A 13040-nucleotide genomic window follows, 5' to 3' on the forward strand; every position below is an offset into this window, starting at 1 on the left:
TAGCCACAAGGGCTTCATCTGCCTCCAGTGTGAGAAGGGAGGGAACAGTGAGAGGCTTAGCCTCTGCCTGTCCTGGCAACCAGGACTCTGTACCAGCCTAGTTTCCCTGTTGCAGCCCCTTCCATTAGCAACGACTCTGCACCACCCCTCCCAAGAGTATGTCTGGGGGACTAGTGAGACCCTGCCTTTCCACGGCACCCATGGGCAAAAGTAGTCCCAGGGACAGATCACCTAGCCCAGGGTGTGCTGGGCTCAAGACACCCAGGCCCTAGCAAGGAGTCACTGACTCATTTCCTGGAAGCAGAGGCTAAGAAGCATCTGTACAGGCATAAAGAGGAAAAGTGGCTTTATGTCTAAGTTTTGTCCTCCCCAAGGTATATGGGGTCAAGGCTGGGCCTAAGCCAGTCTCATGACCTTGTGAATCCAGTCCACAAACACAGAGACACGCGTGAAGACGGCTGGCCAGCGGGACCTTGCGCACACTCGGTTGGGGATTATAATTCCTTCCAGGACCCAGCAGTTGTGGGTAAAGCAGGCAAGTGGGCCCCCGTAGTCACCCTGGGAGGTAGGAGAACTGATGAGGGCCCTGGGCCACAGCAATGACTAGCCCCCTTCATGATAAAATAGTTCATTTCTAGCCCCCCCATACCCTCCCAGGGCTGGCCCAGGGCCCTGCCACCAACCTCACAGGCCCCCACAGGGGCCAACAGTCCATCAGTGCACATCTCACTCTCCCGCACACGTCCTCGGTGCTTGATGTTACACTCCTGGTTGGAGATGACGTTCAGCAAAGCCACATTTAGGACTGTGTCATTACCCGTACCTGCAGTGAGGGGAATGGGGAGAAGGAGAGGGCCCTGGAGGAAGATCCAAGGCTGGGCTTCCTGGCCACGAGCAGTCCTGTGCACTATGCTCTTACCTTTGGTCTCACCCCAGCCTGCAATCTCACACTTGGTCCCTGGAGGCACCACATACCATTCAGGGGGCAGACAGATCAGGGCCACACGCTGGTTCAGGGTCACAGATCTTGAGCAAGAATGGGGGCACTCAGGGTCTGAGGCCATAAGGCCCAGTCCCACCTCACACCCTCCAAGGTTGTCCACATACCTCTCCAGCTTGAGCAGGACAAGCTGGGAGCCTGAGGGCCCACACACCATCTTGGCTACTGGGACCCGCTGTAGACCTGGCTCTCCATGCTGTGGGTTCTGGAACAGGGTGCCCAACCATACCTCATAGCCCATGAGAGGCATATGGCTGGGAGAGAAGCTCTGTTAGGTCATTTGTGACTCTCAGTCCATTGCCCCAAGGCTCACTTGTTAGCTTGCCTGGGGAAGGGGGAAGGTGGGATGAGACTGGGTCCCCAAACACAAGGGAGGCTCACCAGGAGGAGAAGCACTGCCGGGCAGTCAGTATCCACTGCTCCTTCACTAGAGATCCGCCACAGAAATGCTGGCCCTGCCTGGAGGAGTGGGGAATTAGGAAGGGAACAGAGTCCTGGGACAGATGCTAGACCTGCCATCTTCTGGCTAGGACCTCTGGGGGCAGGGATAGATTCCCAACCCCCAGTGGGATAACCACAGAGGACACCACCTCAGCTCCTCTCTGTGGGAGACAAGCAGTTGTGCCTCACCGATTCCGCAAGCTGACTGTCCAGGGTGAGTTGCCCGGATGGCCCCCAACCACACGCAGCTTGGAACGACGCTGATCCAGTCGATCCACCCTCTTGCCACACTTCTCAAACTGCACCTGGTCTGTAGGATGGGATGGGATGGATGAAACCCAGACTGTGTAGATGTGATGGGCTAAAGGGCCGGACCCATAACTGGCCCAGCTCCTAACCTGGGGGGTCTAGGATTGATGGCGGCTGGTCATCAGCTGAAAGACAAAGTTCACTGGGGTTAAGGGAGCCAGCCTTTGGTGGTGGCGGTTGAGGCAAGGTCATGGGGGAAGCATCACTAGTGCTCACCGCAGCGTCGCAGGGCACAGTAGTCGAATGGGGTCCCTGGGTCCATCGTGTAGCACCAGGGCCCATGGCTATCCCCATCTGGGTTCCGGCAGAAGTTCTCCTCCAGCTGTGCATGCGGTTCAGGGGTAAACGTGAACCTAGGCGGGAGCGGGAGCAAAATCGTGGCAGAGTAGTCCCAACCATCTCCAGGCTCTGGTCCCAGACACCAAAGCATGCCGCCCCGGGGTTAGGGCCCTGGCGGGGCCGGGAGCACCAGGAACTCACTGCGGCTTGTGCGGTGTCTCAGCGGACCAGCGCTGGCACTGGACACCCTTGCGGGTCTTGCTGACCGTGCCGCGGTACTGCTCCCCTGTGCCGTGGTAGCAGTCTGCGGCGGGTGGGGGCAGCCATCAGGCCGAGACCTCGCCCTGGCCCTCCGGTTCCAGGCTTCCAGCCCCAGCTCTAGCCCCCAAGCTCGGGCCTCACCCTGGGGCCGCACGTCGTCCGCACAGCGCCGAATCTGGTAGCAAAAGGCCACGCGCATGCCGGGCCGCAGTGTGAAGCACCAGGGCGCCTCTGAGCCGTCGGGGTTCCGGCAGAAGTTCTCCCGAAGGTCTCTAAGCAGGCACTCCACTCAGTCCAGCCCTAAGCCCGTGACTACCCTCCTCCCGTCTCACCCGCGGCAGCACGTCCCAACGCCCGCCCCCCACCTCACTTGCACGCGTATTTTTCTGGCGTAAATCGGTGCTGATGCGGGATTTGTGCGTCCCAACGCTGGCAAGGTACGCCCGCGGTGGTGGTATTGGCTGTGCCCCGGTAGCCCTCACCCTTCCCGCGGAAGCAGCTGACAGTCGTGGCCTCGTGGCGGGGCTGTGCCTCGGATCCTTCGATGGACCGAGATAGGTCGGACCCCGAGCTATAGCTGAGATCCCTCTGGGGCTGGGACCAAACCCACCTTTCGCAGGTGTACGGTACTCTAAGGGATATGCTCTCAGGTCACGACCAGCCCCTCTTCCCTCCCCAGCCAAGCCACGCCCCTCACCAAAGTTCCCAGGTACCCTCCCAGGCCCGGTTCCCGCCGTCTACCGCAGCGGGGAAGGTCACAGAACTCTCGCTCGAGCTGCGGGTCCGTAGTGTAGCACCAGGGCCGCTCGGAGCCGTCAGGATTCCGGCAATAGTTGTCGTCTAGACCTTGGTCGAGGAACCTGGGGGCGGTAATGGGGCGTGAACAAGACCCTGGGACTCAGGCTTGTCTGGCCCCGCCCAATTGCCCTACACGGAGCCCTGCCCCTGGAGTCCTGGACCTTCCCTAGCCCGGCCCCCTGGGCGCCGACACCGCCTGCTCGTACTTGCCCGGCTCGAAGGGGTGCTGGTGCGGGTGCTGGAGATCCCAGCGCTGGCATTCGCGCCCTGACTCCGTGCGATCCACCGCGCCGCGGTAATCCTCGCCATTACACCAAACACACGCGGCTGGAGACAAACAGCCAGTGGCTTCGTGGACGGGCGTGGGCTTGTCCCTCCACTCTCCCAGCTTGACCCGGCGTCGCTTACCCTCCCGGCAGGATTTGATGCCGCAGCTCTGGAAGCGCACGGCAGGGTCTGTTGTGTAGCACCAAGGACCTCTGGGGTCGCCATCAGGGTTACGGCAGAAGTTCTCTTCCAGGCCATTCCGGAGCGTGGGCGTGTATCTGAGGGCCCAGAACATCACTATAGTGTGTGCCAGGGGAAGGCCCCAGGCCGGGACGGAGGGAACGTGTTTGTCTCACCTGTGATCATTCGGGAACTTGTGGCTCCAAGCCTGGCAGGGCAGGCCACTTACGGTTGTGGCCACGGTGCCCCGGTATCCAACCCCATTGTCCATGATGCAGGTCCGTATGTAGTCTGGGAGCAAGAGACGGAATATCAACTTGGGCTGAGGTCCCCTATTTCCCATCCTGTCCCTCTCCACCCCTACTCGCCTTTCTTCTGGAAGAGGTCACAGCGCCCAGAATGCCGCAGCCTTGTGTGGGGCGAGTGTTGAGTCCATGGCAGCAGTTGGCAACCATGGCTGCTCACATTGTAGTGGAAGGCCCTGGAGAAGGCACAGGGTAACGCCACAGCCCAGGCTCCCCTGCCCCCAGTCTTATCTAGGCCCAGTGGCCACTCACTGGCAGTCCAGTAAGGGCCCACAGCGACCAGCACACTCTTCAGCATCTGCCACATCCTCCTGCCAAGGCCCGGGCACCACTGCATGTAGCAGGTGCTGTAGCTCTGTGCCCCGGAGCACCTGGAAGTCATTCAATGGCGAGCGCTGCCCTGCAGAGTGGGCATGAGTGGGTGCGGGTCAGGTGGGCATACATGTCAGTAATGTGTATTGGCATGTCCACACTTTGTTCATTCAGGGGATCAAAGCTACAAGAGTTCTGGGATGGACCCTGTATGCACTTTCAAGGGCCAGTCTAGCTCCCCTGCACAGATACTTGAGAAAAAAATTTCCCCTGGGAAGCAGGCCCAGACTTGGTAGTTATCACCGGTGCCTCTGTTTAGTGGCAGGCACCAGGCTCAGATCTAACATGTACGCTCTGTGAGAGCAGTGGGTGATGGAGCCTGCCCCATCTCATCTCTCAAATGAGAATGCTAAGGCCCAGAGCCATCACGTTACCCAGCCAGGGGCCCTGGCTAGGCATTCAGACACCAAATCTGGGCTCTCACCTGCACAGGGGTATATGCTAGGTTAGAGGGGTAGATCAGGCTCAGGAGAGGTCACTACCTGCTGTGTGCATGCATCTGTGTGGTCCCAACACTGCCTCAGTGCTAGAGCAGACGTGCTAATAGAGGCCTAAGTGGGCAATGTATATGTGTTCCTAGGGCTTCCCAGCTGTGCTCAAGAGGCCAAGGTCACTGCCCCATGTCCACTGAGCCTCTGGCTCCCCAGCTTTTTTCTCATCCTAGGAGGATTGGCCCAACCCCCTCCTGAAGGTAGATGGAGATCAGGGTGGGGTGCACTCACCAGGGACCCCTAAGCATTGGGTCAGAAGTAGCAAGAGTGGGAGCCACTCCATCCTTCTGGCTGGAGGCTGCACTGTGACCCACCACAGCCCCATCGGCGAAGTTGTGAAACCTGTCCCTACGGGATTGGGTGGCTCTGGCTCCACACGTCAGGTCAGGGCCTGCTGGACCCTGACCTGAGACCTGGTGACAGGAGCCATGAGGGGCCAGGCCTTGGGTCCCATAGGTCAGTTGCAAGGGCCTAGTACAGCTAGCCCCCTGAGAGGCCTCCCTACTAAGTGGACAGGTGTTAGGAAGGTTTGGTGGGGACACTTGAGGTGCCCTGGGATTGGGGTGAAACCCCTCTGCAGCCTAGTCGCCCAAGGGCATTGTGAAAGTGAGAGCTGCTAAAGGTCTGGGTTCCAGCCCCTGGGTGACATTAAACTTTTCTGAATTTCAGTTTTTCCCTGTAAATTGGGGGAAATTTACTTGCCCCAGCTTCAACACTGCCTCCCCTCCACCCTTTTGCTGCCACCTTATCAGGCCCCAGCTGTAGGCAGGTCAGCCCACGCCCGGCTGCAGAGCCCAGGGAGGCCCATCTCACCCGCCAGAAGTGTCATTCCAGGGGTGAGCGAGGCTGTCCACCAGGACTAAATAAGGGTGGAGGTAACAGGTAGCAGGGACTCTAGCAGGAACGGCCTTTCAGACGTTTTAAGGACCGTCTGAGCGGGGCCTCCAAGTATGGGTAGGAGACAGGCGGCCTAGGGATTCCGGTTAGCACGTCGCATTCTGCCGCAGCAGGGCTGGGAGCATCCCCAGAGCAGGCGGAGGTCGGAGGTGGTGTGGCTTTCCGGCAAAGCTGAGGCCTGGAACAACCCTGTGGGAGGCCCTGGAGGGGGTCCACTAGCGGAGGCTGGGCTCGGGCCAGTGCGCGTGCGCGGCTGGAGGCGCTGCGCGCGAGCGTGCGCGTGATTTGGCCCTGGACGGACGCCGTAGCCAAGAGGTTGGGCGGATGTTGTGAGCCGGGTCGCGGCGGCCGAGGCTCGGGGTGAGTGAGGGGCGGCCGGGCTCTGAGCCTGGCGGGTTCCGGCTGCTCCCTTCGCGGTCCAGGCTAGACCAGTGCGAGGGCAGCTGCAGCGCAAGGATCGTGGTGCTAAACTCCGAGCGGGAGCTGTTCTGGCAGGTCCTCTGGAGCTTGGGGCCAGGCGGGGGCGACTTGGGGGAGCCATGCCCCGCCCTCGTTGTCCTTGGGCTCCCAGACGGAGTAGGTTAGGTTTTGAGCCCGAATACCCCGGCGGGGCTGGATGGGATAGCCGTGACAGGGAGTCCCCGGGCGGGGACAAGGTCCGTCTCTCACCTGGGTCCTCAGCAACTGACACCCGGAGTGGGTGTCTCGAAGGTTTGCTCATCAAATGAATGACTGCGTTTAATCAGACCTTCAACTACTCTGGTAGTGAAGGGGCACCGATCACGGACGCCCACCGAGGGCCCGAGGTCGGGAAAACCACCTTCCCGAGGGGCAGGCGTGGTGCAGACCCACAAGGGTTCATGGCGGGAGTAGAGGATCTGTTTGGGGTGAGATAAGAGACTGAGCTGCAGAGTAGGGAGTGCTGGCTAAGGCAGTGCTGCAGAGGGAAACTCTAGACCTGCGCTGTCTAATAGAACTTTATATGGTGGTGGGAATGTTCTACCTTTGTGCTGTCCAATAGAGTAACCATTAGCCACATGCGGTCATTGAACTCTTGAAATGTGGCTAAGGCAACTGAGAAATCTAATTGTTAATTTTTAAAACTTTAAATTTAAGTAACCTCATGTGGATGATGGCTGCTGTGTTGGACAGCACAGCTACACATCAGTGAGGCCAGCACCAGGGACTCAGTGCAGGTTCTGGAGCAGCTGTAGCAGCAACATGATATGAGGGATAGATGCACTAGGAGGACCAGTGGAGTTTGCCATGAGGGCTGGGCAAAGGTGGTGCTTGGATGAGGTGAGAGGCCCCATGTGTGAGTGGAAACAGGGGAACTATCAGGACCATGGATAAAAGAAGGGAGGAACCCAGGGCTGAGGAAAGAGCCTCCAGCCTTGTGGGGAGTAAGTGGGACTTATGGCTAGAGATGACCAGACCAGTGGTGGTCTGCACTTGGGGGAATGTGTAGGATTCTTGCTTCTGGTTGTGAGCTGGACTCAGGATGGCTTACAACTGAGATGGAAACAGGGGCTGTGCCCTAGGACACCTCACTTTGGACATTTTGCTCTAATTTCCACAGAGCTGAGACATTTAGTTATGGTTCAGCAAAAATATATCTGGTACCTGCTCTCTGCCCAGCCCTGTGCCGGGCATAGGGACACTGGAGAACAAGAAGTGGTCCCTGTCACATGGGCCTAGACCCCGGCTACCCTCCCTGTGTAGGAAGCTGGGAGCCCCTGCATTCCCCTGCCCTATGTGTTAATGTGCATGCCCCTGGCCTCACCTGCTCCCAAGCCTTCCTGCCATGGCAGGACTGAGGTCAGGTTTGGGGGCCCCTGGCTGGCCCTGAGTAGACAGGCTTTGTGTCTGGCTCAGCCTCCAGGACCACTGGCTGCCCATGAGAGATGAAGGATGGCATCCAAGGGGGCCAGCATGTCTTTCTCCCGCAAGAGCTATAGGCTGACCTCAGATGCTGAGAAATCCAGGGTCACAGGTAAGGGCTGGCAGGGAAGGAAGGAGGCTCCTCTTGTTGGGAGGAGAAGGAAGGGACAAAGGCCTCAGGCCTTGCTGCATCTGTGGCTGGCCTAAGACCAGAAGTCTCTGGGGCCAGCAGGGGCCAGGAGCTGCACTGATCATGTGGCCCTTTTCTCCCTTCTGACTTGTGGCTCAGGTATTGTGCAGGAGAAGCTGCTGAATGACTACCTGAATCGCATCTTTTCCTCTTCTGACCATGCACCCCCAGCAGCCACCAGCAGGTATGGTTGGGTGGGTGGCTCCTCCTCACTCCACTGGACCAGACCAGAGCAGGGAGGCTGCAGTTGTAGGGAAAGGGAGCCTGGGCTCTGGACAGATAGGCTTAGGCTCTGTTCTTACTGTGCTCCTGGCTGCAAGATCTTTGGCCAGAGAGTTTGCCTTCCATACTCTGTCTGCTTCTTCCTGTCTCCAGGCAGTGCTAGTTCCTTCTGAGAATCAGGGAGCAGAGGTCAAGGAGTGGGTGCACATTCATGCCCAGCTAGCACCTGGCACCTACTCCACACCCAGCATCTGGCCCTGTATGTACCTGCCCACACCTTGGCCTCAGCCTGGCCCCTTGTAGCTTCTGACTGATCTTGTAAAGAACAAACCCCTCCAGGGCCTTTTCATTACAAGTTTAATACTTTAAAGTGTAGTCAGTATAAAAGTTACAAGTACATTTTAGCAGAAACTTAGAGACAGAGGGCCAGGCACAGTGGTTCACACCTGTAATCCCAGCACTTTGGGAGGCCAAGGTGGGTGGATTGCTTGAGTCCAGGAGTTCAAGACCAGCCTGAGCAACATGGCAAGACCCCATCTCTACAATAAAATATAGAAATTAACTGGGCATGGTGGCGTGGACCTGTAGTCCCAGCTATTAGGGAGGATGATGTGGGAGGATCACTTGAGCCTAAGAGGTTGAGGCTGCAGTGAGCTGGCCTCTGCATGCCACTGCACTCTAGCCTGGGTGACAGAGCAGGACCCTGTCTCAAAAAAAAGAAGGAAAAGCACCTGCTATCTTGTTTTTTTTTGTTTTTTTTTTTTTGTTTTTTTTTTTTTTTTTTTGAGACGGAGTCTCGCTCTGTCACCCAGGCTGGAGTGCAGTGGCCGGATCTCAGCTCACTGCAAGCTCCGCCTCCGGGTTCACGCCATTCTCCTGCCTCAGCCTCCCGAGTAGCTGGGACTACAGGCGCCCGCCACCTCGCCCGGCTAGTTTTTTTGTATTTTTTAGTAGAGACGGGGTTTCACCGTGTTAGCCAGGATGGTCTCGATCTCCTGACCTCGTGATCCGCCCGTCTCGGCCTCCCAAAGTGCTGGGATTACAGGCTTGAGCCACCGCGCCCGGCCTATCTTGTTATTTTAACATGGATGTGATTCTTTTCTGTTTTGTTTCTTTGTGTTACATTCTTAATTTTTAATTTTTGTGAGTATGTAGTAGGTATATATGTTTATGGGGTACCTGAGATACTTTGATACAGGGCATGCAATGCATAATAACCACATCATGGGAAATGGGGTATCCATCCCCTCAAGCATTTATCCTTTGTGTTATAAACAATCTAGTTATACTCTTTTAGTTATTTTTTTTTTTTTTTTTTGAGACGGAGTCTCGCGCTGTCACCCAGGCTGGAGTGCTGTGGCCGGATCTCAGCTCACTGCAAGCTCCGCCTCCCGGGTTCACGCCATTCTCCTGCCTCAGCCTCCCGAGTAGCTGGGACTACAGGCGCCGCCACCTCGCCCGGCTAGTTTTTTGTAGTTTTTAGTAGAGACGGGGTTTCACCGTGTTAGTCAGGATGGTCTCGATCTCCTGACCTCGTGATCCGCCCGTCTCGGCCTCCCAAAGTGCTAGGATTACAGGCTTGAGCCACCACGCCCGGCCTCTTTTAGTTATTTTTAAATGTACAATTATTATTTACTGTAGTCACCCTGTTCTGCTACCAGATAGGTCTTATTAATTCTATTTTTTTGTACCCATTAGCCATCCCCATCTCCCCACAAGCCCTACACTACCCTTCTAAGCCTCTGGTAACCATCCAGTACTTTGCCTGCATGAGTTCAATTGTTCTAATTTTTAGCTCTCACAAGTTATAACATGCAATGTTTGTCTTTTTCTGCCTGGCTTATTTCACTTAACATAGTGATCTCCAGTTCCATCCATGTTGTTGCAAATGACAGGATCTCATTCTTTTTTATGGCTGAATAGTACTCCGTTGTGTATATGTACCATGTTTTCTTTATTTATTCATTTGCTGATGGACACTTAGATTGCTTCCAAATCTTGGCTATTGTGAACAGTGCTGCAACAAACATGGGAATGCAGATATCTCTTCGATATACTGATTTCCCTTCTTTCAGGTATATACCCAGTAATGGGACTGCTGGATCTTATGGTAGCTCAGTTTTTAGTTTAGCTTTTTTTTTTTTTTTTTTCTCTTGTTGCCCAGGCTGGAGTGCAGTGGCATGATCTTGGCTCACTGCAACCTCCACCTCCCGAGTTCTAGCGATTCTCCTGCCTCAGTCTCCCGAGTAGCTGGGATTACAGACACACACCACCACGCCCTGCTAATTTTGGTATTTTTAGTAGAGATGGGGTTTCGCCATGTTGGCCAGGCTGGTCTCGAACTCGTGGCCTCAGGTGATCCTCCCACCTCGACGTCCCAAAGTGCTGAGATTACAGGCATGAGCCACCACACCTGGCCAATTTTTAGTTTTTTAAGGAACCTCCAAACTGTTCTCGATAGTGATTGCACTATCATAATTTACATTCCCACTAACAGCGTACAGGGGTTCCCTTGTTCCACATCATCACCAGCATTTGTTATTTCCTGTCTTTTGGATATCAGTCATTTTAACTGGGGTGAGATGATATCTCATTGTAGTTTTGATTTGCATTTCTCTGATGACCAGTGACATTGAATACCTTTTCATATGCCTGTTTACCGTTCGTATGTTTTCTTTTTTTCTTTTCTTTTCTTTTTTTTTTTTTTTGAGACAGAGTCTCACTTTGTCGCCCAGGCTGGAGTGCAGTGGTGCGATTTTGGCTCACTGCAAGCTCCGCTTCCTGGGTTCACGCCATTCTCCTGCCTCTGCCTCCCTAGTAGCTGGGACTACAGGCGCCCACCACTGCGCCAGGCTAATTTTTTTGTATTTTTAGTAGAGACGGGGGTTTCACCGTTTTAGCCAGGATGGTCTCGATCTCCTGACCTTGTGATCCGCCCGCCTCGGCCTCCCAAAGTGCTGGGATTATAGGCGTGAGCCACCGCGCCCGGCCCATTCGTATGTTTTCTTTTGAGAAATGCCTATTCGCATATTTTCCCCATCTTTTGATGGAATTATTAGTTTTTTTCCTATAGAGTTGTTTGCGTTATTTTTTTTTTTTTTTTTTTTTGAGGCGGAGTCTCGCTCTGTCGCCCGGACTGGAGTGCAGTGGCCAGATCTCAGCTCACTGCAAGCTTCGCCTCCTGGGTTTACACCATTCTCCTGCCTCAGCCTCCCGAGTAGCTGGGACTACAGGCGCCCGCCACCTCGCCCGGCTAGTTTTTGTATTTTTAGTAGAGACGGGGTTTCACTGTGTTAGCCAGGATGGTCTCGATCTCCTGACCTCGTGATCCGCCCGTCTCGGCCTCCCAAAGTGCTGGGATTACAGGCTTGAGCCACCGCACCCGGCCTGTGTTATTTATATATTCTGGTTTTTAATCCCTTGTCAGGTGGGTAGTTTGCAAATGTTTTCTCCCATTTGTGGGCTGTCTCTTCACTTTGTTGATCATTTACTTTGCTCTGCAGAAGCTTTTTAACTTCATGTCTGTTTTCTTTATCTCATAATGTATGTAGTTCAGATTATGCTGTATAGAAAACTTTAAAAAAATTTGTCACCTTCAGTTCTTAAAACATTTTTATTGAGCTATGATTAATATACAATAAACTACACATATTTAAAGTATACAATTTTATAAGTGTTAACATATAACCCGTGAAACCATCACTACCATCAAGGTAACCTCACTTCCAAAAGTTTATAGAAGTTTGCATCCTATTTTTATCATCAAATGTTATCCCGCGAGTATTTTTCCACATTATCAACTTATCTTACTGAGCGTCTTTAGGGCCGGGGGTCTGCTGTGGCCCATACAACTGCCCTAGTTTGGAAGGACTTTTGCTTTTGTAAACAATGCTGTGAGGATACCCAGGGCTGGAGTTATGTGGCTAGAGTGTTTGAACTGCAGTCACTTTTAAGACTGTTGCCAGATTACTTCTTCAAAGGATCAAGTAGGTTCTCCCTCCCTGCAGTGAGGCACGGTTGTCCCTGTCTCTCACCCCCTCTGCAGCCTTAGCTGTTCTGTCTTTCACGACTTCTGCTCTTTAGTCAGGTCCAAAAGGCAGCATCATTACCTGTTCTATTCAAGTAGCTGTGGTGGTCAGAAAGTTCCTGCTTGCAGAGAGTTCCTGCCCACCCCCACCCCATACTCAGTCCTGGCCTGTTCCCAAAGCCATCTGATCCCTATCTCATGTGATACCAGAGATGATCCTGCTGCTGCTGCTGCTGCTGTGGCTGCCAGGAGAGAGAGCAGGTGGTAGGGCCATCAGTCAGTTGTTATGGGGTTTCAGGGCCCTGAACTGGAGCCTAGGAGATCCAAAAAGGTCAGGCAAGTTGTTAGTCTTGGCCAAATGGGCAGCGCTGCAGGCACTCAGTGGTGGCTGTCTCAGGCTGACTGCCCACAGATATGTGCAGTCTGCTCTCAGGATCAGGCACACGACTTTTGGGGTCAGGTACAAGAGTAGCCGTCCCAAGTGTGGGCTTGTTAATTGTTTTCTTTTGAGACAGGGTCTCGCTATGTCATAGTCATAGCTCACTGCAGCCTCAAAGTCCCCGGCTCAAGGAATCCTCCCACCTAAGCCTCCCACATATCTGGGACCACAAGCACATGCCACAGCACCTAGCTAATTTTTTTTTCTTTTTTTTTTTAAGAGACAGGGTCTTACTGTGTCACCCAGGCTGGTCTCAAACCCCTGGGCTCAAGTGATTCTCCCACCTCAGCCTCCCAAAGTGCTGAGACTACAGCTGTAAGCCACCATGGTTGGCCTATAACTGCTTTTGAGGAAGGCTACTTTATCCTTGGGCCCACTGGGGTATTCAGAGATGGGGTTGGCTTTAGCCTTCTATGCCACTAGCTGAGCATCCCGACTGCATAGCCACCACCTGGCCTTGGCCTGGGACTGAGCAGGAGTGGAGAGGGGCCTTTATGCATCTCCACTCCTACGGCTCAGGGCTGGGAGTGACTTACACTGGGGGAATATGTGATCCCTGAGCCTGGGTAGTGGCTACGTTGTCAGGGTGCTTTGTCCCATCTTCGTTCCCTTCCAGAGCCTTCTGTCTGTGTGGATGAGTAGGGAGAAACTGGCATTAAAGTTGGAAGAGCAGGTGGTGGC

General features: G+C 54.5%; 2 protein-coding genes across 18 annotated transcripts in view; one reads left to right on the top strand and one right to left on the bottom strand.

Annotated features, from left to right (window-relative positions):
* Window positions 1-321: 321 nt before the first annotated feature.
* MST1 (macrophage stimulating 1) lies at window positions 322-5652 on the bottom strand. 11 transcript variants are annotated; one of them, XM_033207582.1, is made up of 18 exons: window positions 5517-5596; window positions 4935-5116; window positions 4093-4240; window positions 3904-4016; window positions 3712-3826; window positions 3497-3633; window positions 3295-3415; window positions 3032-3150; window positions 2661-2829; window positions 2227-2562; window positions 1967-2103; window positions 1840-1875; window positions 1631-1751; window positions 1382-1459; window positions 1108-1254; window positions 920-1026; window positions 684-823; window positions 322-558 (listed from the first exon to the last, which is right to left on the bottom strand). In XM_033207582.1, the coding sequence occupies exons 2-18, from the start codon at window positions 5026-5028 to the stop codon at window positions 397-399; spliced, it is 2280 nt and encodes a 759-aa protein (XP_033063473.1). In that variant the 5' UTR covers window positions 5029-5116; window positions 5517-5596; the 3' UTR covers window positions 322-396. The 11 variants fall into 11 exon arrangements, with proteins under 11 accessions (XP_033063473.1, XP_033063482.1, XP_033063502.1 ...); XM_033207591.1 differs by lacking the exon at window positions 5517-5596 and having other exon boundaries at window positions 2227-2333; window positions 2432-2562; window positions 2661-2921; window positions 4935-5508; XM_033207611.1 differs by lacking the exon at window positions 5517-5596 and having other exon boundaries at window positions 2231-2333; window positions 2432-2562; window positions 4935-5505.
* Window positions 5653-5804: 152 nt separating this feature from the next.
* The window catches only part of RNF123 (ring finger protein 123), a 35105-nt gene continuing 27869 nt past the window's right edge, over window positions 5805-13040 (top strand). For 3 of the 7 annotated variants that reach the window (XM_033207532.1, XM_033207491.1, XM_033207511.1), the window contains exons 1-3: window positions 5807-5960; window positions 7476-7593; window positions 7771-7855. Coding sequence is in view for 5 of the 7 variants with exons in the window: in XM_033207491.1 (XP_033063382.1) it covers window positions 7512-7593; window positions 7771-7855 (167 nt within the window). In the remaining 2 variants the exon portion in view is untranslated. Of the gene's footprint in view, window positions 6096-7475; window positions 7594-7770; window positions 7856-13040 lie in introns of all 7 variants that reach the window. The other 4 variants (XR_004436178.1, XM_033207502.1, XM_033207519.1 and 1 more) reach the window with 4 other exon arrangements.

Source organism: Trachypithecus francoisi, unplaced genomic scaffold, assembly GCF_009764315.1.
Source record: "Trachypithecus francoisi isolate TF-2019V2 unplaced genomic scaffold, Tfra_2.0 Lachesis_group0, whole genome shotgun sequence".
Classification (NCBI taxonomy): Eukaryota; Metazoa; Chordata; class Mammalia; order Primates; family Cercopithecidae; genus Trachypithecus; species Trachypithecus francoisi.